We start from the raw sequence: 25,005 nt of genomic DNA, 5'->3' as shown, positions 1-25,005 counted from the left end.
CTGTGCCCTGCCTGGGCACGAGCCCCCTGTCCCTGGCTGTGCCATCGCGTGTCCTTGTCCCCTCCAGCACGCACCTGGAACGTTCCTTTCCCTCCCCACGTTTTTTGTCCCCACCGTGAGCTTTGAGTCCCTTTGAAATGTCCCATGAGTGGCTCTTGCCCCTCTTCAGGGTCTCCCGGGCTTCGATGGCAAGGATGGCACCCCAGGCATCCCAGGAGTGAAGGTGAGGGAATGCCACCCGCTGGGAATAACGGGAATGGCAAAGGGAACAATGGCCCTCGGCATGGCAGCTCCTGGCCACGGGCTCAAGGGCACTGTCCCCCCCTCGGGCTGGAGCCCCTTGCCCACATGTGGGCACCCCATTCCTGGTGACACCCCCTCTGTCCCTCGCAGGGTGGCACAGGACAGGCCGGACGCCCGGGAACGCCGGGACACCGGGGACAAGCTGTGAGTGCAGGACCCCCCAGCCTGTCCCCTGAGGGGTGACACCCCTCTGCCAGGGGTGCCAGGGCCAGCACCCCGAGGAGACACTGAGCTGTGCTCAGGGGTGACACCCTGAGGGGACACTGAGCTGTGCTCAGGGGTTGATCCCAGCTTTGTTCCCTTAGGGATTGCCAGGCCAGCCGGGAAGCAAAGGTGGCCCAGGTGACAAGGTGGGCGACACCTCTGAGCGTCCACCCCGCGGCTCTTGTCCCCTCCCTGTCCCCACTGTCCCTGCTGTCCCCTCTGACCCGCCTCTGTCTCCCTTCACAGGGTGAATCGGGTCCTCGGGGCCACCCCGGTGTCACCGGTGCCCCAGGGCAGCTTGTAAGTACCGAGATGTCGCCGTGTCCCTCCCGGGGACAGCCTCGGGGCTGATCTCTCTTTTTTTCCTTTTATTTCCCCGTTTCCTGCGAGTTAAAAGTGGAATCGGGCATTTCACTGCCACCCTGCTCCTCCCGGGAACCCCTGCTCCTGTCACCACCCTGCGGTGGCGACACGGACAGGGCCACCCCTCCCTCCCTCGGGGAAGGACAAGGAGCACACCACACCGGTCAGTCCCATCTTCTGTGGGATTTTCTCTCCCATTTTTAGGGTGAGCCCGGACCTCGGGGTGAGCAGGGCCCGCAGGGTGTCCCCGGGCCGAAGGTGAGTTGGGGACACCGCGGGGATGTGGCCGTGCCAGGGGGAGGTGGCCCTGACTGCGCTCCTTTCCTGGCTCTCCGCAGGGTGACAGGGGCGAGCGTGGCCTCGTGGGGCCCCCCGGCGAGCAGGGCAGAGCGGTGAGTTGTCCCCAAAGCTGGTGAGTTGTCCCCAAAGTTGGGCTGGGACACGGGAGATGCTCTGAGTTGTCCCCAAAGCCACTTTGGGACATAGGCGATGCTCTGAGTTGTCCCCAAAGCCAGTGAATTGTCCCACAGCTGGGCTGGGAGATTAGGGATGCTCTAAGCTGGCCCTAAATCCAGTGAGTTGTCCCCAAAGCCAGGCTGGGGCACAGGACATGCTCTGAATTGTCCCTAAAGCTGAGCTGGGACACAAGGAATGCTCTGAATTGTCCCCAAAGCCAGGCTGGCACACGGGGGACGCTCAGCCCCAGGATGGGAGGTTCCAAGCCTGGATTTGGGATCAGCAGGACACAGCCAGACCTCCCCCTTTGATCCCGGGGTCAGTCCCATGCCTGTCCTGCTGCTGAGGGATTAGGGAACGGCTCAGGGATTAGTGGGACCCCAGCTGGGACAGGAATTTCCTTCCATCCCAGGAGAGGCCAGCCCCTCTCCAGAGCTTTCCTGCACTGGAAAAGCAGCCAAAACCCTGATTTTTGGTGCTTTTCCTGGGGACAGGAATCTATCCCTGGAAGATCACAGCTCTGGGCATGGCTTCTCCGTGGTTTTGTGCCCTGTGTCCCCTCAGAGCTGGGATTTAGGGAAGGTTGGGATGCTGGGAGGATGGGAACTGCCTGTGCACCTCACTGCCTTGGGGACAGTTCCCTGCTGGGTAAAAGTCTTCCCATTGTCTCCTCTCACTCATTTTCCCATATTCCTTGGACTTCCAGGGGCCAAAGGGTGAGCAGGGCCCACCAGGCATCCCAGGACCCCAAGGCTTGCCTGGACTCAAAGGAGACAAGGTGACAGCTCTGGGGACAGCAGGGTGGCTTCTTGGGGACACTGCTCTGAGCTGGGCTGATCCCACTTTTTCCTTTTCCCAGGGCTCTCCAGGGAAAACCGGCCCCAAAGGCAGCACTGTGAGTACATCCCAGGCTGTGGCAGGGGTTTAACAGAGCTGGGTTTAACAGAGCTGGGTTTAACACTGGCTCTAGGCACCTTCTCCATGAATTCCCCCCTCATCCCAGAGGGTAGGGGTGACTTTGGGGGTGTTCCCATCTCTCCTTGTCTTTCCTTTAGGGAGATCCAGGAGTCCACGGCCTGGCAGGGCTCAAGGGAGAGAAGGTGGGTGCTTCCAGGTGATTCCTGGGAATGCTGGGGGAGCCCTTCCCATGTTGGGGGATCCTGCCTGGCATTAAATCCCAGCTCCAGCCCTAAATCCCTGCTGTCTCCTCATCGCCTTTCCCGTGTCCTCTGTCCCCAGGGGGAGTCAGGAGAGCCAGGACCCAAGGGACAGGTGAGTGATGGGGATTTGGGACTGAGGGGACCCCACAACTTGGGGGGATTTGTGGGATCCTCAGCTGGATCCTCCTGGCTGAGGTGCTGAGGGAATCTTTTCCCTGGAGATGGGAGCCAGTGACCCTGGATTCAGGCTCAGCTCCTCTTTGGGGTTAAACCCTGGATTCAGGCTCAGCTCCTCTTTGGGGTTAAACCCTGGATTCAGGCTCAGTTCTGGGCTCAGCACTGGATTCAGGCTCAGCCCCAATTTTTGGGATCCAACCCTGGATTCAGCCCCAGCCCCATTTGGGATCCAGCCCTCGGTTCAACCCCAGCCCCAGTTTTTGGGATCCGGCCCTGGGTTCAGCCCCAGCCCCGTTTGGGATCCAGCCTTGCCTGTAGTTTTTGGGACATTTTGGGCTCTCGGGGTGCAGCCCCCGTGCCCAGCACAGCCTGAACCCCTCATGCCCCTCTCCCTCCATCCCTCCTCCAGCAAGGCATCCAGGGAGACCTCGGCTTTCCCGGCCCCTCGGGAGATGCAGGAGCACCGGGAATCCGGGGCTATCCCGGCCCTCCCGGCCCTCGGGGGCTGGTGGGGGAGCGCGGCGTGCCGGGAATGCCGGGCCCGAGGGGCGCAGCCGTGAGTATCGCGATCCCACACCCCTCCTCACCCTCCCTGTGCCCTCAGCTGCTCCAGCTCGGCAGGAATTGCCTCTCCTTCCCACCCAACTTCCCTGGGAACAACTCTTCTGGACCTGGGATCCCGCCTTTCTGGGGAGGAATTCTGTCTTTCCCACTGTGTATGGCGTCCAAAACCCGTCCCTATATAAACCAGCCAGCAGCAGGGATTTGCAGGGTTGGGATTTTTCCCTAAAAACCTCATTTCGGACTCCAATGCCATGAGAGGGATGTGTGGAGCGAGCTGAGCGTGGAGCACTTGCCCTGGGACACAGCGGGGAAGAGCAGGGTGGGAATGTGACCTGGGGTGCAGGGAGGGGATGGGGATTGGGATTTGGGCTGGGAAGGGCTCTGGGAGGGGACAGAAGGAGCGAAATTCCCGTCCTGGCAGGGCCGGGACGCTGGGGACCAGCACATCGTGGATGTGGTGCTGAAGATGCTGCAAGGTGAGGGAGGAGCGGGGCCACCACATCCCATGGATCCCACCCCATAGATCCCTTCTCATGGATCCCACCCTGTGGATCCCATCCCATGGATTCCATGGATTCCACCCCATGGATCCCAGGGATCCCACCCTGTGGATCCCATCCCATGGATTCCACCCCATGGATCCCAGGGATCCCACCCTGTGGATCCCATCTCATGGATTCCATGGATTCCACCCCATGGATCCCAGGGATCCCACCCTGTGGACCCCATCCCATGGATTCCATGGATTCCACACCGTGGATCCCAGGGATCCCACCCTGTGGATCCCATCCCATGGATTCCATGGATTCCATCCCAGGGATCCCACCCTATGGATCCCATCCCGGCCCCTCTCTGCCCCACAGAGCAGCTGGCAGAGGTGGCCGTGAGCGCCAAGAGAGCCGCCCTGGGCGGGGTCGGGGCCATGGGACCCCCTGGCCCCCCTGGCCCCCCAGGGCCACCCGGTGAGCAGGGACCCCATGGCCCCATGGGACCCCGAGGTGTCCCCGGAATCCTGGGAGCTGCCGGGCAGATCGGCAATGTCGGACCCAAAGGTGGGTGGCGGTGGCACGGTGCCAGGTGCAAACCCTCCTGGGGTGGCACTGCCACGCTTGTCCCCGTCCCTGATCGCCCGTCCAGGGTTCCCATGGAGTCCTTCCCTCCTTTTTGTACCCACAGGGAAGAGAGGAGAGAAGGGCGAGCGGGGAGAGGTTGGCCGTGGCCACCCGGGAATGCCAGGTCCTCCAGGGATCCCAGGTGAGAGCAGGTGTCCCCAGCACTGACACAGCCAGGTGGCCTTTGTCACCTTGGGGTGATGAGCCCAGTGGTGGCTGGGGACCTTCTGATCCATCCCACAAAAACTGCCTGGGTTGATCCCACAAACCTGCCCAGGATCATCCCGTAAATGTGCCGAGGCCCATCCCACAAAAACAGCCCAGGCTCATCCTGTAAATCTCCTGTTTATTCCACAAAACGAGCCCAAATTCATCCCATAAAACCTGCCCAGCTTCATCCCACAAAACCTGCCCAGGTTCACCCTGTCAATTTTCCCAGATTCATCCCACAAAACCTGCCTAGCGCTCATCCCACAAATCTCCCACCTGGATCATCCTTCCCTTCCTTCTTCCTCATCTCTGCCTCCTCTTTCCCTCTCTCTGAAATTGCTCTGCCCGCATCCCCAAACCTCTCCAGCAGCATTCCCAAACACCCCAATCCCTGTTTCTCAAGGGAAAAAGTCCCTATTTCGGAGGGAAAATCCCTAGTTCTCAGGGGAAAAATCCCTGTTATTTCACAAGAAAAAAAAAATCCTTGTTTCTGAGGGAAAAATCCCTATTTCTGAGGGAAATATCCCTATATCTGAGGGGAAAATCCCTATTATTTCACAGGAAAATAAATCCCTATTTCTGAGGGAGAATCCCTGTTTCTGAGGGAAAAATCCCTATTTCCCAGAGAAAAATCCCTAATATTTCTCAGGGGAAAAATGCCTATTTCTGTGGGAAAACACCCTTATTTCTCAGGAAAACCCCCTATTTCTCAGGGGAAACCCCTATTTCTGAGGGAAAAAATCCCTATATTTGAGGGAAAATCCCTATTATTTCACAGGAAAAAAAAATCCCTATTTCTGAGGGACAATCCCTGTTTCTGAGGGAAAAATCCCTATTATTTCACAGGAAAAAAAAATCCCTATTTCTGAGGGACAACCCCTGTTTCTGAGGGGAAAATCCCTATTATTTCACAGGAAAAAAAAATCCCTATTTCTGAGGGACAATCCCTGTTTCTGAGGGAAAAATCCCTATTATTTCACAGGAAAAAAATCCCTATTTCTGAGGGAGCATCCCTGTTTCTGAGGGGAAAATCCCTATTTCTCAGGGAAAAATCCCTATTATTTCTCAGGGAAAAAAAAAAAATCCCTATTTCAGAGGGAAACCCCCTATTTCTTGGGGGGAAAATCCCTATTTCTGAGGGAAAATCCCTAATATTTCTCAGAGAAAAAAATCCCTATTTCTGAGGGAAACCCCCTATTTCTCGGGGGGAAAATCCCTATTTCTGAGGGAAAATCCCTAATATTTCTCAGGGAAAAATGCCTATTTCTGTGGGAAAACCCCTATTTCTCGGGGGGAAAATCCCTATTTCTGAGGGAAAATCCCTAATATTTCTCAGGGAAAAATGCCTATTTCTGTGGGAAAACCCCTATTTCTCGGGGGGAAAATCCCTATATTTGAGGGAAAATCCCTAATATTTCTCAGGGAAAAATGCCTATTTCTGTGGGAAAACCCCTATTTCTCGGGGGGGAAAATCCCTATTTCTGAGGGAAAATCCCTAATATTTCTCAGGGAAAAATGCCTATTTCTGTGGGAAAACCCCCTTATTTCTCAGGAAAACCCCCTATTTCTCAGGGGAAACCCCTATTTCTGAGGGAAAAAATCCCTATATTTGAGGGAAAATCCCTATTATTTCACAGGAAAAAAAAATCCCTATTTCTGAGGGACAATCCCTGTTTCTGAGGGAAAAATCCCTATTATTTCACAGGAAAAAAAAATCCCTATTTCTGAGGGACAACCCCTGTTTCTGAGGGGAAAATCCCTATTATTTCACAGGAAAAAAAAATCCCTATTTCTGAGGGACAATCCCTGTTTCTGAGGGAAAAATCCCTATTATTTCACAGGAAAAAAATCCCTATTTCTGAGGGAGCATCCCTGTTTCTGAGGGGAAAATCCCTATTTCTCAGGGAAAAATCCCTATTATTTCTCAGGGAAAAAAAAAAAATCCCTATTTCAGAGGGAAACCCCCTATTTCTCGGGGGGAAAATCCCTATTTCTGAGGGAAAATCCCTAATATTTCTCAGAGAAAAAAATCCCTATTTCTGAGGGAAACCCCCTATTTCTCTGGGGGAAAATCCCTATTTCTGAGGGAAAATCCCTAATATTTCTCAGAGAAAAAAATCCCTATTTCTGAGGGAAACCCCCTATTTCTCTGGGGGAAAATCCCTATTTCTGAGGGAAACCCCCTATTTCTCTGGGGGAAAATCCCTATTTCTGAGGGAAAATCCCTATTTCCCAGAGAAAAATCCCTAATATTTCTCAGGGAAAAATGCCTATTTCTGTGGGAAAACCCCCCTATTTCTCAGCGAAAACCCATTTCTCACCTTGAGTCTCAGCACCCCAACCACCCCGCCCCGTTGCCTTTGCAGGTCTCCCGGGTATCCCGGGCCACGCTGTGGACGGCAAGGCGGGCGAGCGGGGCCAGCCGGGCTCGCCGGGGCTGCCGGGCCGGCCGGGCTCCCCGGGGCCCGCGGGCCTGCCGGGCTTCTGCGAGCCGGCCGCCTGCCTGGCAGCCTCGGCCTACGCGGCCGCCCGCCTCACGGAGCCGGGCAGCGTCAAGGGCCCCCCGTTCTGAGCCATTCCCCACGGAAAATCCCTTCCCGAAGTGACCACAACACTGCAGAGTCCCACGGGGGGAAGCTGCCCCGGTTCTGGGGTGAGGGTGGATGCAGGGAAAACACGGCCCTAAAATGTTAATTACCCAAATTTGGGACCTGATTTTCTTTGACACGGTTCTGGCAGCATAAAAAAATCCCCCATGAAAAATCCCCCATGAGCAAATCCCCCATGAAAATCCCTTCCCAAAGTGACCACAACACTGCAATCCCGTGAGGAGACGTTTCCACGCTTTACCGGTTTTGGGGTGAGGGTGGAAACAGGGAAAACACGGCCCTAAAATGTTAATTACCCAAATTTGGGACCTGATTTTCTTTGACACGGTTCTGGCAGCATAAAAAAAAATCTTAGAGTGGGCATGAATTTTATTTCACGGGGAGAAGCTGCCCCGGTTTTGGGGTGAGGGTGGATGCAGGGAAAACACGGCCCTAAAATGTTAATTACCCAGATTTGGGACCTGATTTTCTTTGACACGGTTCTGGCAGCATAAAAAAATCCCCCATGAAAAATCCCCCATGAAAATCCCTTCCCAAAGTGACCACAACACTGCAATCCCATGAGGGGACGTTTCTGTGCTTTCCCGGTTTTGGAGTGAGGGTGGAAACGGGGAAAACACAGCCCTAAAATATTAATTATGCAAATTTGGGACCTGATTTTCTTTGGCACAGTTTTGGCAGCATAAAAAAATCTTAGAGTGGGCATGAATTTTATTTCACGGGGAGAAGCTGCCCCGGTTTTGGGGTGAGGGTGGATGTAGGGAAAACACGGCCCTAAAATATTAATTATGCAAATTTGGGACCTGATTTTCTTTGACACGGTTCTGGCAGCATAAAAAAATCCCCCATGAAAAATCCCCCATGAGCAAATCCCCCATGAAAATCCCTTCCCAAAGTGACCACAACACTGCAATCCCGTGAGGAGACGTTTCCGTGCTTTACCGGTTTTGGGGTGAGGGTGGAAATGGGGAAAACACGGCCCTAAAATGTTAATTTTGGGAATAAACTCAAATTTGGGACCTGATTTTCTCTGACACGGTTCTGGCAGCATAAAAAAAAAATCCTAGAGAGGGCATAAATTTTATTTCACAGGGAGAAGCTGCCCTACTCTCCCGGTTCTGGGGTGAGGGTGGAAACAGGGAAAACACGGCCCTAAAATGTTAATTACCCAAATTTGGGACCTGATTTTCTTTGACGCAGTTCTGGCAGCATAAAAAAAAATCTTAGAGAGGGCATAAATTTTATTTAAATACACTTTAAGGTTCCTCTGTGCTGCCAGAACCTGTAAAGGGGTCTTTATGTAAACTAGAATTAGGGCCTCTAATCCTGTTTCCAAATCTGCTCACTGCACCCTTTTCCCAAAAAAAAAGAAAAAAAAATGGAAGAAATCTTATAAATCCCTGTGATGTTTGAAGGAGCTGGTGGAAATTCCCTTTTTAGCCTTCCCTTTTCTTTTTGAAATTGGAATTTTTAAAGCCCCCCCCCCCCCCACCAAAACCAAAATCATGGTTTGATTATTTAAGAGAATTCCCAGCTCCAACTTGGTCACTCCCAGAGCTGTAAATCTTTGTAAAATAGGGATAAAAATAGGGATATTTTATAATTGTGATGAGGAAGACACCAACTTTTGGAAAAACTGGACAATAAAACCAAGCTGGATTCTTAATAGCTGGAATGATGCGTGGATTTCTTCGGATCAAAGCAAGGCCGTGGTGGGGTGCAGAATTTTGAGGGTTAAAGTTGGGTGATAAGTTTCTAGGTCTTATGAGCTCTCAGAGGACTTATTACACTTGAGATAGTTTCGTTCCTCTGAATGGCATAAAATTAGTAGGATGGCTTCTGAGGTAGTGTTGGAAACAGAAAAGTTTTAATAAAAGGGAAAATGAAGGTTTTTTTCAGAGAAAAACTGAGCTAGGGGTAAGAGGTTTTTAACCTTACTAAAACACCCAACAAAAGCAATTATTTTCTTTGTTCTCTTCTTTTTCTAGTGAATTATTTAGGTAAGACTTTTTAGTCTCTGTCTAATTAGACAGCCCTAAGTTTAAAGTAAAGCCTCAAAAGTTCTATAAAGCATCTTTTTACCAAATTAAAGAGAATAACTTCTAAGCTTTTTTCCTTTTTAAAGAGACAAAAGATAATATAGTCACTCCATCAACAAAAAAACCCCACATTCCTACAGTTGGGAAGAGGGATGAAGTCCTTCATCCCATGAGGAAACAGCTTGGATGCCATTCCAGAGAGACTGAAACCCAAACGTGGAGATGGAACAGCTGGAAAACATCCAACCCTGTCCCAAATCCCAAAAATCCCTTTGGGGAGAGGGAGGGAACAGCCTGGCTGAGCCTCCCTTTCCGGGGAGATTCATCCCGGTCCTTTTTCCTGGAATTCCTGTTGAATTCCCGTTGAATTCCCATTTTCCGACCCTCCGGGAACCCCGCTCCAGCTGTGCCGCACATCTGGGGCACTTCCCAGCTCTTCCTGGCTTTTCTGCCCACGAGAGGGAGCTGCCAGCCCGTGGAATTGGCTCTTCCAGCCTGGCATATTCCCGAAAAACGCGGCTTTCCTTCTGGATGGGGCTGGAGCATCCCCCGGGACCGGGCTGACAGGGGGGGAAAGGGGGAATTCTCTTCCTTTGACCCCTTCCCACTTTTGGGATGGCCATGGAAGGGCTGGAAGGGGCTGGGAGAAGGGAATTGAGGGCTGGGAGCTGAGTTTTGATCCTGGAGCAGGGAAAAGTCACTTCCAGGTGGGATCAGGCCTGACTTTTGGACCTGGGACAGGGAAAAGCGACTTCCAGGTGGGATCAGGGCTGAGTTCAGGTCCTGGAGCAGGGAAAAGCCACTTCCAGGTGGGATCAGGGCTGAGTTTTGGACCTGGGACAGGGAAAAGCCACTTCCAGGTGGGATCAGGGCTGAGTTTTGGACCTGGGACAGGGAAAAGCCACTTCCAGGTGGGACTGAGGGCTGAGCCAGGAAAAGCCACTTCCCAGGACAGGCCAGGAAAAGCTCTGCTGTTCCTGTGGAGCATCCTGGGCATCCAGGAGGATCCAGGAATCCTCGGGAGCTCCTCAGTCCCACACTCAGCACATCCCGGGATGGGATGGGATGGGATGGGATGGGATGGGATGGGATGGGATGGGATGGGATGGGCTCCAGCACATCCAGGGATACGGCTCCAGCTGATCCTGCTGCTTCCAGAGCCAGCACAGCTTCCCAAAAATCGCTGAGGGCAGCACTGAGGGAGCTCTGCCTTGGCAAGGAGCAGCTCTGACCTTCCTGATCCATCCCAGGAGCCGGGAACCCAGAGCCTGGCAAAGCCGATGTCTGGGAAGACTTAAAAAGCTCGGGAATTAATTAAAATTCCGGGAAGCAGCTGTCTGGAGCTCCTGCCTCTCTCTCTCCCACCTGCTCGTGCCTCATGGATTCTCCTGGGAGCCAGCCCAGTCCTTGTCACCTCAGCTGATCCCCGCTCCCAGACATCCAAACCCTGGCCAGGCAGGGCTTCTTTTCCAAGCAAAACCAGGTGGAATCTTTCCAAATTATTCCAAGGGCTTTAAGAATCTGCTCCTGCAGCCACAAACCCCCCGGGAATACGGCGGGGAGGAGTCCAGCGTCCTGCCTGCCTTCGGTGGGATGGGAAAGGCAAAAGGGAAGAAGGGAATCGAGGAATCCCTTTGGGATTACACCAGTTCCTCCTCCAGACCTGAGACCTCCCACAGGAGCTTTCCTTTGCTTCCCAGCTCCTTGGAAAGCTGTGGAAAAAGAGGAAAGGAAAGGAAGAATCGGGATAAACGAAAGCCTGGAATAATTAAATTAAATGGGCAGGGACACCTTCCACTATCTCAGGTTGTTCCAGCCTGGCCTTGGACACTTCCAGGGATGTGACAGCCACAGTTCCCCTGAGAAATCCATCCCAGCCCCTTCCCACCCTCCCAGGGAGGATTTTTTTCCCCAAAATCCCATCCAAAGCATCCTTTTCCCCAAAAGGCACTGCGTCCCCCTCGGTTATCCACCCGGGCCGTCCTGAAATCCCACCCCGGGACATTCCCGTGGCCATGAATAATTCAGGAATACCAGGAAAGTTTCCCGGAGCTGATGAGCCCAAATCACCTGGAGGAGGTGAAGATGAGCTAATCACCGTTTGTTCTCTCCGATAGCTGATTAACTGCTAATTAGAATATTAAACAAGGGCTTAAATACCTAAATGAACTTCTGAGGATGGAGTTGGTTATTGGAGGTGCCATAAAATTCCTGATTTTTATTCTTGGATCATTTGTTTGTTCGGTTTGATTTTTTTTTTTTTTTTTTTTTTTTTTTGTCTCCTAAAGAAAGAGATTTGTTTTTAAAGCGGTTTGTTCTGCTGGAATGTTGTAGGAGCTGGGATAAATTAATCCCAAACTCCACCAAAACACCGGGAATGGTGCTCCCAGCCTCACAAGCAGGATGCCCAAAGTTCGGGAAGCTTCTCCAGGAAAAAAAAGGGCAAATTTTGGATGCTCTGCCCAAAACAGCTCCAAGATTCCTGCAGGAATGGGGAGTCACAGGGAATTAACTTCCACCCATTTCCCTGGAATTGGCTGCAGGAATGAGGCCGGGAAATCCTGAGAGCCCAAATTAAAGGTGGGGAGGGCAGGATTGGCCTGGCAGTGACAGGAGGGGACACGGGTGTCACCCATGGGGGTGGCACCCAGGCAGAAAACAGGGATGGAATCATGGAATTGTGATGGTTGGAAAAGACCTCCGGGATCACCAAATCCAACCTTCCCACCTCCATCCTGCCATGGAGCCCCACGGACAGGGATGCTGCTGGTGGGGTGAGGGCTGGGAAAACCCTTGGGGACATGGCTGGAATGTTGGATCCACTCCTCTGGACCCAAACCTGACCCCAGATCCCATCCCAGGTATCCCTGCAGGACAATTCCTGGCACAATCCTCCCTGTATGGGAAGCAGGGAACAGCTACCTCCTGTCTGTAAATGAAATAATATTAATTAGGCATCTTAATGAGGGTTTGTTGTGGCATTAATTGACCCCCAGGCCTTGGCAGAGGTTGGGGGGTGGGGCTCAGCCCCAGCACTTCTGAGGAATTCCCAAAACACCAATTCCCAAGATTCCTGTTGTGATTTTCCCTGCCTTGCCCTCAAATCCTGGCAGCTGTCCCTGCTCCGGTCACCTCTCTGGGCTGCCAAAATTTGGGATGTGATATCCTTAAACCTCTCTCTGCTGCCAACACCATTTTGTTCCCATCTGTTTTCCAAGGGTTTTTTCCAAAGGAGCTCGGCCCAGCCCAGCTTGGCAGCACCATCCTGCCATAAAACCATTCCTTGGGAGCAGCAGAGAATTCCAGAGGGGTTTGGGATGGAAGGGACCTTAAGGACCATCCTGCCATGGACGCCAGGTTTTTCCATCCTGACCTTGGACACTTCCAGCCACAAATTGTGCTTGGGAATCCTGCATCCAACACGGGGTCACAACATTCCCATGAGGAATGAGCTGCTGGTTTGGGACGCAGCTGCTCCCTGTTCCCTTCCTGCAATCCCTGCTTGAGACCTCTTCATTCCAAGCAGCAGGAATGGCAGCACCACCGAGGAAATGGAGGGGGAAAATCCCAAATCCAGGAGGGAGAGGATTTTTGGAGCCAGAACCTTCTGGGGTGGCAGTGCCAGCAGCAGGACAGGAGCTGCTTCCAGTGGGATTGGGAGGTTCAGAGCAGGGATCAAGAGGCCACATGCAGGTGCTCCAGCTCCTGGCAGGTGGGAGTGACACAGTTAATCCATGGATTTGTGTCCAATTCCAAGTGGTTTGGCCCCCCAGGGTGTGAATTCCCAAGAAGAATTGGGAATTTTGCTGATTGTGGGAGCCCCTCCCAGCTGATCCCGCATCCAGGAATTCCAGGGCAAAGCCATTCCAGGTTCAAGCAGCTCCATCAGCCTCGCCCTGAGCTCTTTATTTGTGTCTGAACATGGATTTTAAACAATTTCTTCTCATTTTTTGCCAGATTTCCTGGCAGATTTCCAAAGGAACGATCCGAGACAGCGCCTGCAATTCCAAAGCTGTCCCAAAGTGCCCAGCGTTTGCTCCAGTGATGTTTTCCAGGAGCTGAGAAGTGGCAGAAGCAGGAAAAATCAATAGTTACAATCCCAGTGGCTCGGTTCTGCCGATGAGCCGTGTTCTCCCTGCTGAAAAACCTGGGAATTGCGAAGGAAAGGGGAAGAAAATGGAAAAAAAAAAAGGGGGGGGAAAAGAAAAAAAAAGGAAAAAAGGGGGGTAAAACAGGGAAAAGGAGCACGGAACTTCCCTCGGTACATCCCTGTTAACTTCCTGCATCCTGAATTCCCTTGGGAAGAACCTCCAGTTTGGAAGCTGAATTTAATCACTCGCAGGGGCTGACTGCCTGCTCAGGGACAAGCTGCCACCTGTGCCAGCTCGGGCTGCTTTGAGAGTGCCCACGGAGCTCTGCAAACTGAGACCAGGAACCTGGGGTGGTGAGGTGTTTTTGTCATGGAAAAAGCCTGCGGACAGTTCCAGGATTGTGTGGCCCTTTAATTGGAGAGAGGCCGATGATTCCCAAGTCTTTCCAAGGATATGTGCCACAGTCAGCTCGAAATGGCAAATGGAGGAATAATTCCTGCATGTGGAATTATTATCCTTATCCCTTATACCCCTTTATCCCTCCATCCTCAGGCTGAGGTGAGGTCTTCTTTCAACTAGCATTTTATTTAAATGTTTTTATTTTTGAATTTAATTTATAATTCCCAGGTGGGAGATGACACTGATTCCAGCTTTTCCATCCCTCCTTGCCATTCCACTCTCCTCATGGGGGGTCTCCAACTTGTTTTTACTGCAACTTGTAATATTCCAGGCTGTTTTGGGAAGGAATTTTAACTCCGGGGGGGAATAATTTTCAAAGAAGGACATCCTCTTTAAAAATATCTCTCCTAGTTTTGGTTTTTTTGGTATGAACCATCTCCTGGCAGCAAGGCATCCGGCCGAGGAGTCCCGTGGGATATTCCTGAAGAAGTCCTCAATTTTCCTGATGGTCCCTCCCTGGTTTTTTTTTTCCCCCCAAAAGATTCCTAGTGGATGCTCCAGCTCCTTCCAGCTCTCTGTTTTTTTCCTCCCAAAAATGCCCAGGGGATGCTCCAGCTCCTGTCCTGTTGCTCTCTCCATGGAATTTTTTCCCAGTGTATGTTTTGCTGGTCTTTCCCTGTTTTTATTCCCCAGAAGATTCCCAGTGGCAGCTCCACCTCTTCCAGTTTCCCTGCTGGTCTTTCCCTCAATCAGCAACCACTGGAAGATCCGGGGGAATTTTTGGGATCTTTCCTTCCAGAGAATGCTGCCAGAGGGGTTAGGAAAGCTTTGGAAAATCACCAAATCCCTGTTTTGGAGGAGATTCCAGGGCTGGAACTTGGTGGCAAAATAAAGGCTTGGGAAATGAGGAATTCTCTCCTGAAAAACGCCCAAAAGCTGAGCCTGGGTCAGGGATGAAACCCCAAATACAGAGGGAAATTTTGGGAATTGGAAGCAGGAGAAATCCTGGAATGGTTTGTGTTGGAAGGAACCTTAAGGATGATCCCATTCCACCCAAAATTCCATGGCCAGGGACACCTCCCACTATCTCAGGCTGCTCCAAGCTTGGACATTCCAGGGATGGGGCAGCCCCAGTTCCTCTGGGAGGCTCCAAAAGGGTTTGGATCCTCTTCCCTCCCCGTGAATCCATGGAAATCCAGCAGGATCCCTTCTGCTGCCCCAAAATCCCAAGGAAGGCCCTGACCCAGGCTCATCCTGCCGGGAATTTGTCCCACCAACCATCCCAAAAAACCTCAGCTCCCTCCCGTGTCCTTATTTTGGATAAACCCAGCCAAGGAGGGGATAAATCCAAGGATGAAGAGTCTGGGAGCAGGAAAAGCCAAATAAAAGGCGAGGGAGCATCAAATCCACATGGGAGAAGCTGCGGGACATCAAAGACCCCTCCAGGGCCTTTTTCATCCCAAATTTCCTCCATCCCGAGTTAATTCCTGCCAATCACCAGGCACGGCGAGAGAGGAGGCAGTAATTAAAACCTCATTAAGGCAAATTGGGACTCCTGGAGCAGGAATGCGGGGGTTGGGAAGCGGGAAGGGTCCCCATTCTCCTTTCCCATGGGATATTGCTGATAAAATCCCACTGGGAAAACCAAATCCATTCATCCAAATCCACAACATTTGCCCGGATTTTCCCCCTTTCTGAAAGGGATGCGCTGGAAAAGTTGGGAATCTCCATCCTTGCTCGAGTGGTGTGTGCACATCCAGAAAATCCCGGGATAAACCTTTTGGAATTCACACACACTCCAAAAAAAAAAAAAAAAAAACCAAAACCAAAAAAACAAAAAAAACCTCCCACCAAAACCAACAACAACAACCAAAAAAACAACCCAAAAAACCCCACAACAAAACCAAACCCAAATCCAAAATAAAGAAAAAGCACCAAGGGGCTGTAAGAAAAAGCAATGCAAAAATCGAGATTTTTTTATTATTCGGAAGTCCAAAATCGAAAATAGCTTTGAAATTCCGCAGGGAACGCTGGGAACACACGGAAAAGCCTCATATACAGAGACAGATAAATTAACTGGGAATTCTGCAGACAAGCCAGGGGCATGGAGAGATTCCATATGTACATTTTTATGGAAACCATTTATACACTTTATTACATTTACAAAAAAAGCTGATTTTTTTCCCACTACTTTTGTTTTTCCCTACGATAATGAAAAAAAAAAATTACATTTTGTTTTTTTATTTATTTTTTAGCTGTACAAACTTTTAATTAATAAAAATATATCTCTGTACAAAAGAGGGATTTGAGCTTTTTTTGTGGTTTTTTATAGTTTTTCTCATTTTTTCCCTTTTTTTTCTTCATTTTTTTCCCTTTTTTCTTCATTTTTTTTCTCCTTTTATTTTCATTTTTTTTCCCTTTTTCCCATATTTTTTTTACCATATGCAAGTCCTCTGGGCACAAGGATGGAGAATGGCATGGAGCAGATCCCAGCCAGCTTGCAAAAAAATTGGGATAAACCCCTTTTCCCGCTTCTTGGCTCCCTGGGCAACAGCAGGAAAAGGGAATTCATGGATCCAAAGCAGCAAATTCCATTGCAGTCGAGCTCCCTCTTCTCCCTGCCTGGGTGGTTTTAATATTTTGGATTTATTTTGCAGTCCTGGACATGGGGTTCTCCTGGTTTTTCCATGGAATGAGTGGGAACCTGGTGTGGGAAGGCAACATGAATCACCTGGAGCATCCAGGGGAGGATTCCCTGGAATTTGGATAAGGACCTGGAAGGATCCAAGCTCTGCTTCCAGGGATTGTTGGAGTTTTGGGCCCTGGAATTGGGATTGGGACGTGGAAGGGCAGGGGTTTGGGTAGGGCTGTGGGATTTTTAGGGATAATTGAGCTTGGAAAAGATCAGGGAAAAGGCCAGGAGAGCCCAGCTGGAGGCAGGGTGGGATCCAAGGGAAGGGGGGAATATTCCCTTGGAGTCCCACTGGGATTGACATCATCCCAATCCATCTGCCCATGGAATTTCACCCTGGGATCCTCTCCAGGTGGGAGCACAGCTGACTCCAGTGTCCCCAAATCCATGTGGGAACATTTGCCTGACCCTTGCCCGTGCTGGATCGGGGCTCTCTTTTCAGAGAGGATTTTTGTCCCTTTGGATATTCCTGTCCCTTCCGGAATTGTCTGGAAGTGAATTCCTGATCAGGGATTTGGGCCCAGCTCAAATCAGGGGGAATATGGGGCAGGAAAAACCCAGCCAGGAATGCCCAAAGGAAAATCAAACACAGGGAAGAGGGGAAAAGTTTTCCAAGTTTTGCTTGGAAAGGCCCCCTTTGAAAACCCTTCCTCTGCTTCAGCCCTGGGGTAAAAAATCCAACCAAGAAATGACCCAGAAACCCAAATACAGAAACCCCAAATCCTCATCCTATCCCATCCAGGTGTTTTCTGTAAATCCAGCCAGGAATGCCCAAAGGAAAACCAAACACAGGGAAGAGGGGAAAAGCTTCCCAAGGTTTGCAAAGCTCCCATTTGAAAACCCTTCCTCTGCTCAAGCCCTGGGGTAGAAAATGCAACCAAAAAATAACCCAGAAACCCAAACCCAGACACGCAAATCCTCATCCTGGCCCATCCAGGTGTTTTCCATAAGTCCAGCACCTTGTGCACAACCTCTTTGTTGCCCAAGCTCTTCCCAAAGTTTGGGAAGCTCCTTCCAGGAGCAGCTCGGGAAAGCCTTCCCACCACCAGGCCTTCCCGAGGTCTGGGAGCGGGGCCGGAGCAGAACCTTTGGCTTGGAGATCCAGCAGGATGGAGGAGGTGGATCCAGCAGCCCCTCAGGAATTCCAGGGAGGTGCAGCAGCTTCCCCGCAGCCTCGGCGGGGCGGGAGCAGGGAGGTGGGGAGGGGATGGATGGATGGATGGATGGTGAGGTGGGACAGTCATCCACACGGGACACCAGCCACGGGAATCTGGGAAAGCAAGGAGTTGGTCACAGTGCATGGGAATTCTGGGGAAGTGGCTTTGGTATCCTAAAATTGGAGTATTCCAGATGGAATACTCCCTGAATTCCATGATCCCATGAGAACCCTTCCAACTCCCCACACATTCCACAATCCCATGAGAACCCTTTTAACTCCCCTCATTCCATGATCCCAAACCCATCCAACTCCCCTCATTCCATGATCCCATGAGAACCCTTCCAACTCCCCTCATTCCATGATCCCATGGAAACCCTTCCAACACCCCTCATTCCATGATCCCATGGAAACCCTTCTAACTCCCGTCATTCCATGATCCCAAACCCATCCAACTCCCCTCATTCCATGATCCTATGAGAACCCTTCCAACTCCCCACACTCCACAATCCCATGAGAACCCTTCCAACTCCCCACGTTCCATGATCCCAAACCCATCCAACTCCCCTCATTCCATGATCCCATGAGAACCCTTCCAACTCCCCACGCTCCACAATCCCATGAGAACCCTTCCAACTCCCCATGTTCCATGATCCCAAACCCTTCCAACTCCCCACGTTCCATGATCCCAAACCCTTCCAACTCCCCACATTCCATGATCCAAACCTTTCCAACTCCCCACGCTCCACAATCCCATGAGAACCCTTCCAACTCCCCACACATTCCACGATCCCAAACCCTTCCAACTCCCCTCGCTCCGGGATCCCACAGTCCCGAGGGGACGCAGGTGGCCGCGGGGGTGGCCGTGTGCCACTCACCGTGTGGGGACAGCGCTATACGGCCGTGCACACCGTGCTCACGGTGAACTCGGCCTCGCCAGCCATGATGTCTGAGGGCTGCAGGTTCCTGTCGTACATGGGGTTCTCGAAGGTGCCCCTCACGTTGGTGTTCTCGTGGCCGGCGTAGCCGTTGAACGGGACTTTGGGTCTCCTCCTGTGGGATGGGGGACAAAACCCACACAGAAAGGTGACAGCCCTGAGGGAGGGCACTGACAGGGGAGAGCCGTAGGGATAGGGCAGGAAAATCCGGCCAGGGGTTTGCTGGAGCAAAACTGAACTTACACCACATTCCAAGCCACGGGGGCAGGGGGGGGAATTTGCTTTTTATCCTCCTAAATGTGGCCACAAACCCCACTAACGGCCAGAAAAACCCTCTTTGCTCTCCTCCCCCAAACCCTTGTCCTTTATTTTCCCACCTCCTGAATTAAACCGTCCCTAAAAGGGGCATTCTAAGCCCAGCTCACTGATATTTCTCTCAAATCCCTGCATTTCTTTCACCTTTTGGGATTCTTGCCCCAAACCCACCTGTGTTTGTAGAGATAAAGCACAAACCCTGCAATAATCAGGGCGATGAAAGGCACAAGGATGGCGGCTGCCACGGAGCTGCTGTTGGATGCAAAGTGGTGGCCTATGGATTCAGGATCATTTTCCATCATGCTGATGTCTGGAACACAGCAGAAAGGAACACATTTCCCACATTTCCAAACCCCTGCTGGGAGAAAAGGGCTTGGCTCAAAGTACAGGTGGCACCAGCAGCAAAATGAGTGAAGTGGTGCTGCAAAGTGGAATTTAAAAATGAATGTGCAAGGATGGAGATCTAGCTTAACTTAGGCCTCATCATTTATTTACAGCTGCAATTAAAGAGAAGTACAAATTGATTTATTTTGCCAAAAAGGTCCAACTTGGATGCATGAACTTGGGCTTTAAGGAGACTCTGAAATGCTGCAATAACGAGCATCCATAAAGGTGACGAGATTCCAGCAATCCTGAGGGATTAAAGAGCTCAAACCGTGCTTTAAGAGGTATTTAGGAGCTTAAATTGGGTAGTTTAAGCTCCCAAGAGCCTCTGTGATTTCTGATGGAGATGCTTTCTGTGGTGGGAATGGGATTTGGGCTTGGTAGGGACCTGGGAATTTGGAAAAAAAACATGTCCAGGTGTTGTTTGTGCTTCCAAACTCTCCCTGCCTTTAGACAGCAGCCTGTCTATCCCTCAATTTGTTCCCAAATTATACATTTTATCCTTGTGCTGTTTGTCTCCCACAAACCTCACACCAAATTCAGCAGAACTCGGAAAGGGCGGGAAATTCAAGCCAGGGATTGGAGAAACATTCCCTGCCTGGAAACCCCCAGCCAGGCCAAAATGGGGCTTCTGGAATCGAGGGGAAAAGTGCAAATCCAAGGAATTTTACCAAGTCTCTGGAGGCCAAACTGCCCAAAGCCTTTGCCACGCACAAAGCCCTGGTACACAAAGGTGCCACTCGAGGACTCCGACGAGACCTGTGGAGAGTGGAAAGCAATGGATTTATCCAACTTTTCCATGGATTTAACACCCAGCTCATGCCAGCCCCTTCCAAGTGCATTAATTTGATGCAATTCCCCAGAAAATTCTGGCATTTTTTAAAGGAGTTTCACCGCCCAACAGCTGCAAATTCTCCATTCTCAAAGGAAGGGAAGGTAAAAAAATCTCGTTTGTGATAAACTGGAGAGGACATTGCTGATTCCAGAGGGGAAGAGGAAAAAGTGGCCATGGATCAGTTGGATCCACATTTTTTCCAAGCTCCATTGGATCCCTAAAGGGCTTGGGAGACTCCCAGACACTGGCAAAGGGTGAGGAGTTGGCTCCAGTAGGGAAAATCAGTTTTTCCAGCAAGATGTTGAGCAGATGTAAAACATCCACATGGAACAAATCCTGTTGGTTTCTCCTCCAGCATTATCTGGGAGATGATGGATTCCAAACCCCAGGGCAATAAAACCAACCCCCAGCTGCAGGAGGAGCTGTCATCTGCTGGGAAAGTGCCACATGTCCCCTCCCAGCTCTGGGAATTATCCCTCAGCTCCAAGGAAGGGAAATCCAGACTGGGACAGCCAAGGAAGGGTGGATTTTGTGCACTCACGTGTCCATCCAGAGCCCATTTGTCATTCCTGAACTTGTTGGCAAAGATCTCCAGTGGCCCCATGATCTGGTACACCTGGAGCAGCAGGTGCACGTCTTCCTTCTTGTAAATCCCTGGAAAAAAAAGGGATTTTGTCAGCTCTGCATCACTCTGGTTGGAAATAACTGAGTGAGAGGGCAGAGAAACCATGTCAGGATTTGAGTGGACACCAGCCCTGGCACTGGGAAACACAGCCCAGGATACTGAAGATATTTTCCACATGGGAAGGGACTCAATATTTAATTAATATTCAGGTTCTGCTGCTGGATCAGGAAGAGCCTGGTGCTCCAGGAGGGCAGGGACATGGAGCACTCACAGAATCATGAGCTGGAAGATCATCGAAGTCCAGCTCACATAATTCATGTTTTTTGCCAAAAGCCTCAAGTCCTACCTTGGACACCTCCAGGGATGGACACTTCAAACCTCCCTGGCAGCTCCAAGGTCTGACCACCCTTTCCATGGAGAAATGTTCCCTAAAATCCAACCTGGCACAGAGTGAGGCTGTTTCATCCTGGGAGCAGAGCCTGACCCACCCTGGCTGCCCCCTCCTGTCAGGGAGTTGTGGGGAGCCCCACCAGGAGTTCTCCAAACCCTTTTCCAGCTCTATTCCCTTCTCTGGACACACTCCAGCCCCCAGCGTCCCTCTGGCCATGAGTGATCAGAACTGGACACAGCCTAGAGGTGTCCCAGTGTTTCAGACAGGAGGAGAAATGATAAAAGAAATTATAAAAGAAAGGCCTTATCAAATCAGGTCTAAATTAATGGCTGCAAGTTCCCATGAGAAAACAATCTTGGTATGAAAGATTCATTAACACAACAATCTATTCCTAGAGTGAAAAATAAGTGCACCAGTATAAACAATAAGATCTGTCTCATGAGAATCAGTAGAAAAAATATTTAAACTAACTAAAAATACAGAGTTTGACAGATATGCAGAATACCACGGGAACTTTGTGTGAATGTATTGTCCACCAATAAGATCTGACACCTTCTGATAATCTATAAAATATGATCTACCCAATCAAGAACTGGCTTTTATCACAACATCCCAGCAGTGCCAGCACAGGGGACAGTCCCTGCCTCGGCAGTGCCAATGCCACCCCCTCCCAAGGCCACATCGTGTCCCTCACCCGACACCTGCAGCTCCACCCCGCTGTGGTCGATCAAGGTGGCGTTGACCTTGCTGGTGGCAGGGTCAAAGCTGGTGACAGAGAGCATGGCTGGCTGCTTCTTCCCCATGTACTCGTAGGAGCCTTTCCACAGGGAATTCCTTGCAAACACATCCGCAGGCACTGGAATTACAGCAGTGGGATTTGCAAAAAAAAAAAACCCCAGCAGCATTTCCATTTTTTTCAGGGAAAAAAAAAAAAAACCAGAGCAGGATTTCTGTCTTTTTTTTTTTGAATTCACTGATAATAATTAAATTGTTTTAAATATTTAATATTTTAAAATTATTTTGTATCTTAAGTATCTGAAACCCCACCTGCCCTGTGCCATCACCCTGGGGGACAAAGCCAAAACCAGTGACTTCAATTTGGCTGTTGTGACCAAAAACGCAAGGGAAGTTTAAAAATGAACCGACCCTCAAAATAATTTATTAGGAAAAGTTAACTTCAAATAAAAAAGCTCAAATGTACAAAATCTGGGAGGGCTGGAATGCTGTGGGGAGGGCTGCGGGTGTTGATGTCCAGCTCCTGTTTGTTCTCCAGGGAACAGGATGGGGCACGTGGCAGCTGGCAGAGGAAGGGATCCAGGAGGGTGGATGTGAGGGGTAGCAGGGATGTGTCCACGGGGATGAGCCCCCCTGGACCCTCACCTGAGGCCTTGGCGAGCGGCGGCTCCCGCGCGGTGCCCACGGGCCTCCCGCTGGGCCGGACGTCAGCTGGGACAGGGGGCAAAGCACAGCTGGTCAATATTTGGGGCCTGGCACTGTCCACCCCAGAATTCCTGATGCTGGAAAAGCCCTCCAAGGTCACAGAGTCCAAGCTGTGCCCGATGCCCACCTTGTCACCCAGCCCAGAGCTCTGAGTGCCATGTCCAGGCCTTCCTTGGGAGCTCCAAACCTCTCTGGGCAGCCCCTGCAAAGGCCTGACCCCACTTTCTGTGCAGAAATTTTCCCTAAAATCCAACCCCAAGATCCCCTGGCCTACCCTGAGGCCATTCCCTCTCCTCCTGTCCCTGTTCCCTGGGAGCACAGCCCGATCCCCCGGCTGTCCCCTCCTGGCAGGAGTTGTGCAGAGCCACAAGGTCCCCCCTGAGCCTCCTTTGCTCCAGGCTGAGCCTCCTCAGCTCCAGCAGGAGTTTTCCAGCTCTGTTCCCTGCCCTGGACACTCTCCAGCCCCTCCATGTCCCAAAATGGAGGAGCCCAGAACTGGACACAGCACTCGGGATGTCCCTCACCAGTGCCCAGGACAGGGGACAATCCCTTCCCTGCTCCTGCTGGTCCATCCCTGATCCAGCCAGGGGCACACCTGGCTCATGGCCAGCTGCTGTTCCTCAGCACCCCCAGGTCCTTCTCTGCCTTTCAGCCACTGTCCCCAGCCTGTCCTGCCTTTTCCTCTGCTCCAAGCCCAAGTGTCCAGAGTGACTCTGCTCCAGGAGAACCACAGGGCTCCATTTCAATGGATCAGAACATGCTCCTCGTCCAAGACTCTGTGGCAGGTAAAATGTGGGGGAGATAAACAATTTTTGTCCTGTGCAGGCGCTTCTAGACCCAAAAACTCCCCAGAAGATCCCCAGGTGGCTCCTTAAGGAAAGACTGGAGGTGGCACCTGAGTGTCCAGGTTGGACTTGATGATCTCAAAGGCCTTTTCCAACCAATTCTGGGATTCTGCTGTGGAGACCAACAGTGGAGACCTTCCCAAAAAAGTGAAAATCAGGCTGGGCTATCCCACAACTTTTAAGGGAACAAAATCACGGCTGAAAACACCTTCCCCTCCTTCCTTGGAGTTCTGACCCCAGGAACTGAATCTTTGGTTTATACGCAGCTTGAAAACCACCTTTGAAGGACCTCAAGACCCAGGATCTCTACAACCTGAGAGTCTGGGGAGAGCCCCAGAGCCCAGCTGGTGCTGCCAGCCCCTCACCCAGGCAGATGGGGGGTTTCCCTGTCCAGCTGCCGTCGGCTTTGCAGGTGCGGTGCTCGGAGCCCCCGGTGAGGTAGAAGCCGCTCTGGCAGGAGTAGATCAAGGTGTAGCCCAGGGAGGGCAGGTCCAGGGCACCCACGTTGGCATGGGATGGGGTCTCGGGCTGCTTGCAGTGGTGGGCTGGAGGGGACAGGGAGAACAGGTGAGAGAAACCACCAAGGTGGGCATAGGGAGGGTCAAAAGTGACACCGGGACAGCAACAGGGGAAGGGGAACCCTCCCAGAAGAGTTTCTACACCACAGCTCACAGGAATTTTTCCCAGTTGGAGGAATTAATGAGGAGCTTCCCATGCTGGGTTTCTGTTCCTGGCTAAAGCTGAACCAGGCTCTAGCTGATCAGGATTGGCCACCCCCATTTTTAAGGGAAAAAGACAAAGCCAAAGGATGCTGAAGCAACTCTGAACCCACAACTGAGTGTCAGGTGTGGGTGCAGACTAAAAACTGCCTTTGCAATCCCCAATTCTCCCTAAAATCCAACACATTTCCTCCAAGAATTCCTTTCCCAGAGCCTGGCTGAGGGCCCCAGCTCTCTGTGGCATTCCCAGGACTCACGGACGCAGTCGGGCTGGACGCCGCTCCAGGTCAGGTTGGGCAGGCAGGTCCTGGTGGTGGAGCCCTGCAGGAGATATCCCTTCTGGCACCTGAAGAACAGGATGCTTCCCACCTGTCCCAACGGGAGACAATCACTCAGCTTCCCAGGGATTCCCAGACCTTCATTCCATCCCCTTGTCACCACCTCACCCCTCAAAGGAGCAGCTCCACTCCCAGGGAAGCTCCCAGCTGAGCAAAAATCCCACTTACGGTGTCTCCAAATTAATTAAACCTAAAATTAATTAATTAAACCCCAAGATTAAGGTAATTAATTAGCAGGAAAATGGAAGGATTCACTCTGGCATCCACTATCCCAGCAGGGAATGGGTGGGAATGGAGCCCCCAGGGAGTCACTGTGGGATTTTTGTCCCCATTCCAATGATTTCCTGCTGGATGAGGGATGGGATTAGCAAAAGCACCTGCAGGATTTGGCCTGAAAATTAATGGGAATGAATGTGAATAGCAGCAACTATTAATTAGCACTGTAATTAATTTCAGATACAATGCACTGCCTAATGAATGCTGTGCAAACCCACTCAGAGGGCTAAAGGAGCATGCCGGGGTGTCCTGCTCCCAGGAGGAGACAGGAATCCATGGAAGGACACATGGGATAACACATGAATTCATGGGATAACACATGAATCCATGAGAGGGGACATGAACTCATGGGAGGACAAAATAA

General features: G+C 51.3%; 2 protein-coding genes across 2 annotated transcripts; one reads left to right on the top strand and one right to left on the bottom strand.

The window, feature by feature from the left end:
* Positions 1-149: 149 nt before the first annotated feature.
* On the top strand, positions 150-8,826 carry LOC119696813 (collagen alpha-2(IX) chain-like; the record flags this gene model as incomplete). The annotated part of the gene is made up of 15 exons (XM_038126655.1): positions 150-223; positions 394-447; positions 609-653; positions 754-807; positions 1,075-1,128; positions 1,209-1,262; positions 2,033-2,104; positions 2,186-2,221; positions 2,382-2,426; positions 2,566-2,598; positions 3,073-3,219; positions 3,649-3,703; positions 4,091-4,279; positions 4,404-4,481; positions 6,916-8,826. Coding segments are annotated over 15 exons (1,196 nt in total), but the record flags the coding sequence as incomplete, so codon positions are not given.
* Positions 8,827-15,641: 6,815 nt separating this feature from the next.
* LOC119696814 (CUB and sushi domain-containing protein 2-like) lies at positions 15,642-24,673 on the bottom strand. Its single transcript, XM_038126656.1, has 9 exons — positions 24,285-24,673; positions 23,674-23,853; positions 22,404-22,469; positions 21,718-21,879; positions 20,549-20,661; positions 19,844-19,931; positions 18,960-19,098; positions 18,414-18,588; positions 15,642-17,649 (listed from the first exon to the last, which is right to left on the bottom strand). The coding sequence occupies exons 4-8, from the start codon at positions 21,824-21,826 to the stop codon at positions 18,429-18,431; spliced, it is 609 nt and encodes a 202-aa protein (XP_037982584.1). The 5' UTR covers positions 21,827-21,879; positions 22,404-22,469; positions 23,674-23,853; positions 24,285-24,673; the 3' UTR covers positions 15,642-17,649; positions 18,414-18,428.
* Positions 24,674-25,005: the final 332 nt, after the last annotated feature.

The sequence above is a fragment of the Motacilla alba genome, unplaced genomic scaffold (assembly GCF_015832195.1).
Source record: "Motacilla alba alba isolate MOTALB_02 unplaced genomic scaffold, Motacilla_alba_V1.0_pri HiC_scaffold_400, whole genome shotgun sequence".
Classification (NCBI taxonomy): Eukaryota; Metazoa; Chordata; class Aves; order Passeriformes; family Motacillidae; genus Motacilla; species Motacilla alba.
This window is presented reverse-complemented; position numbering and strand designations above follow the sequence as displayed.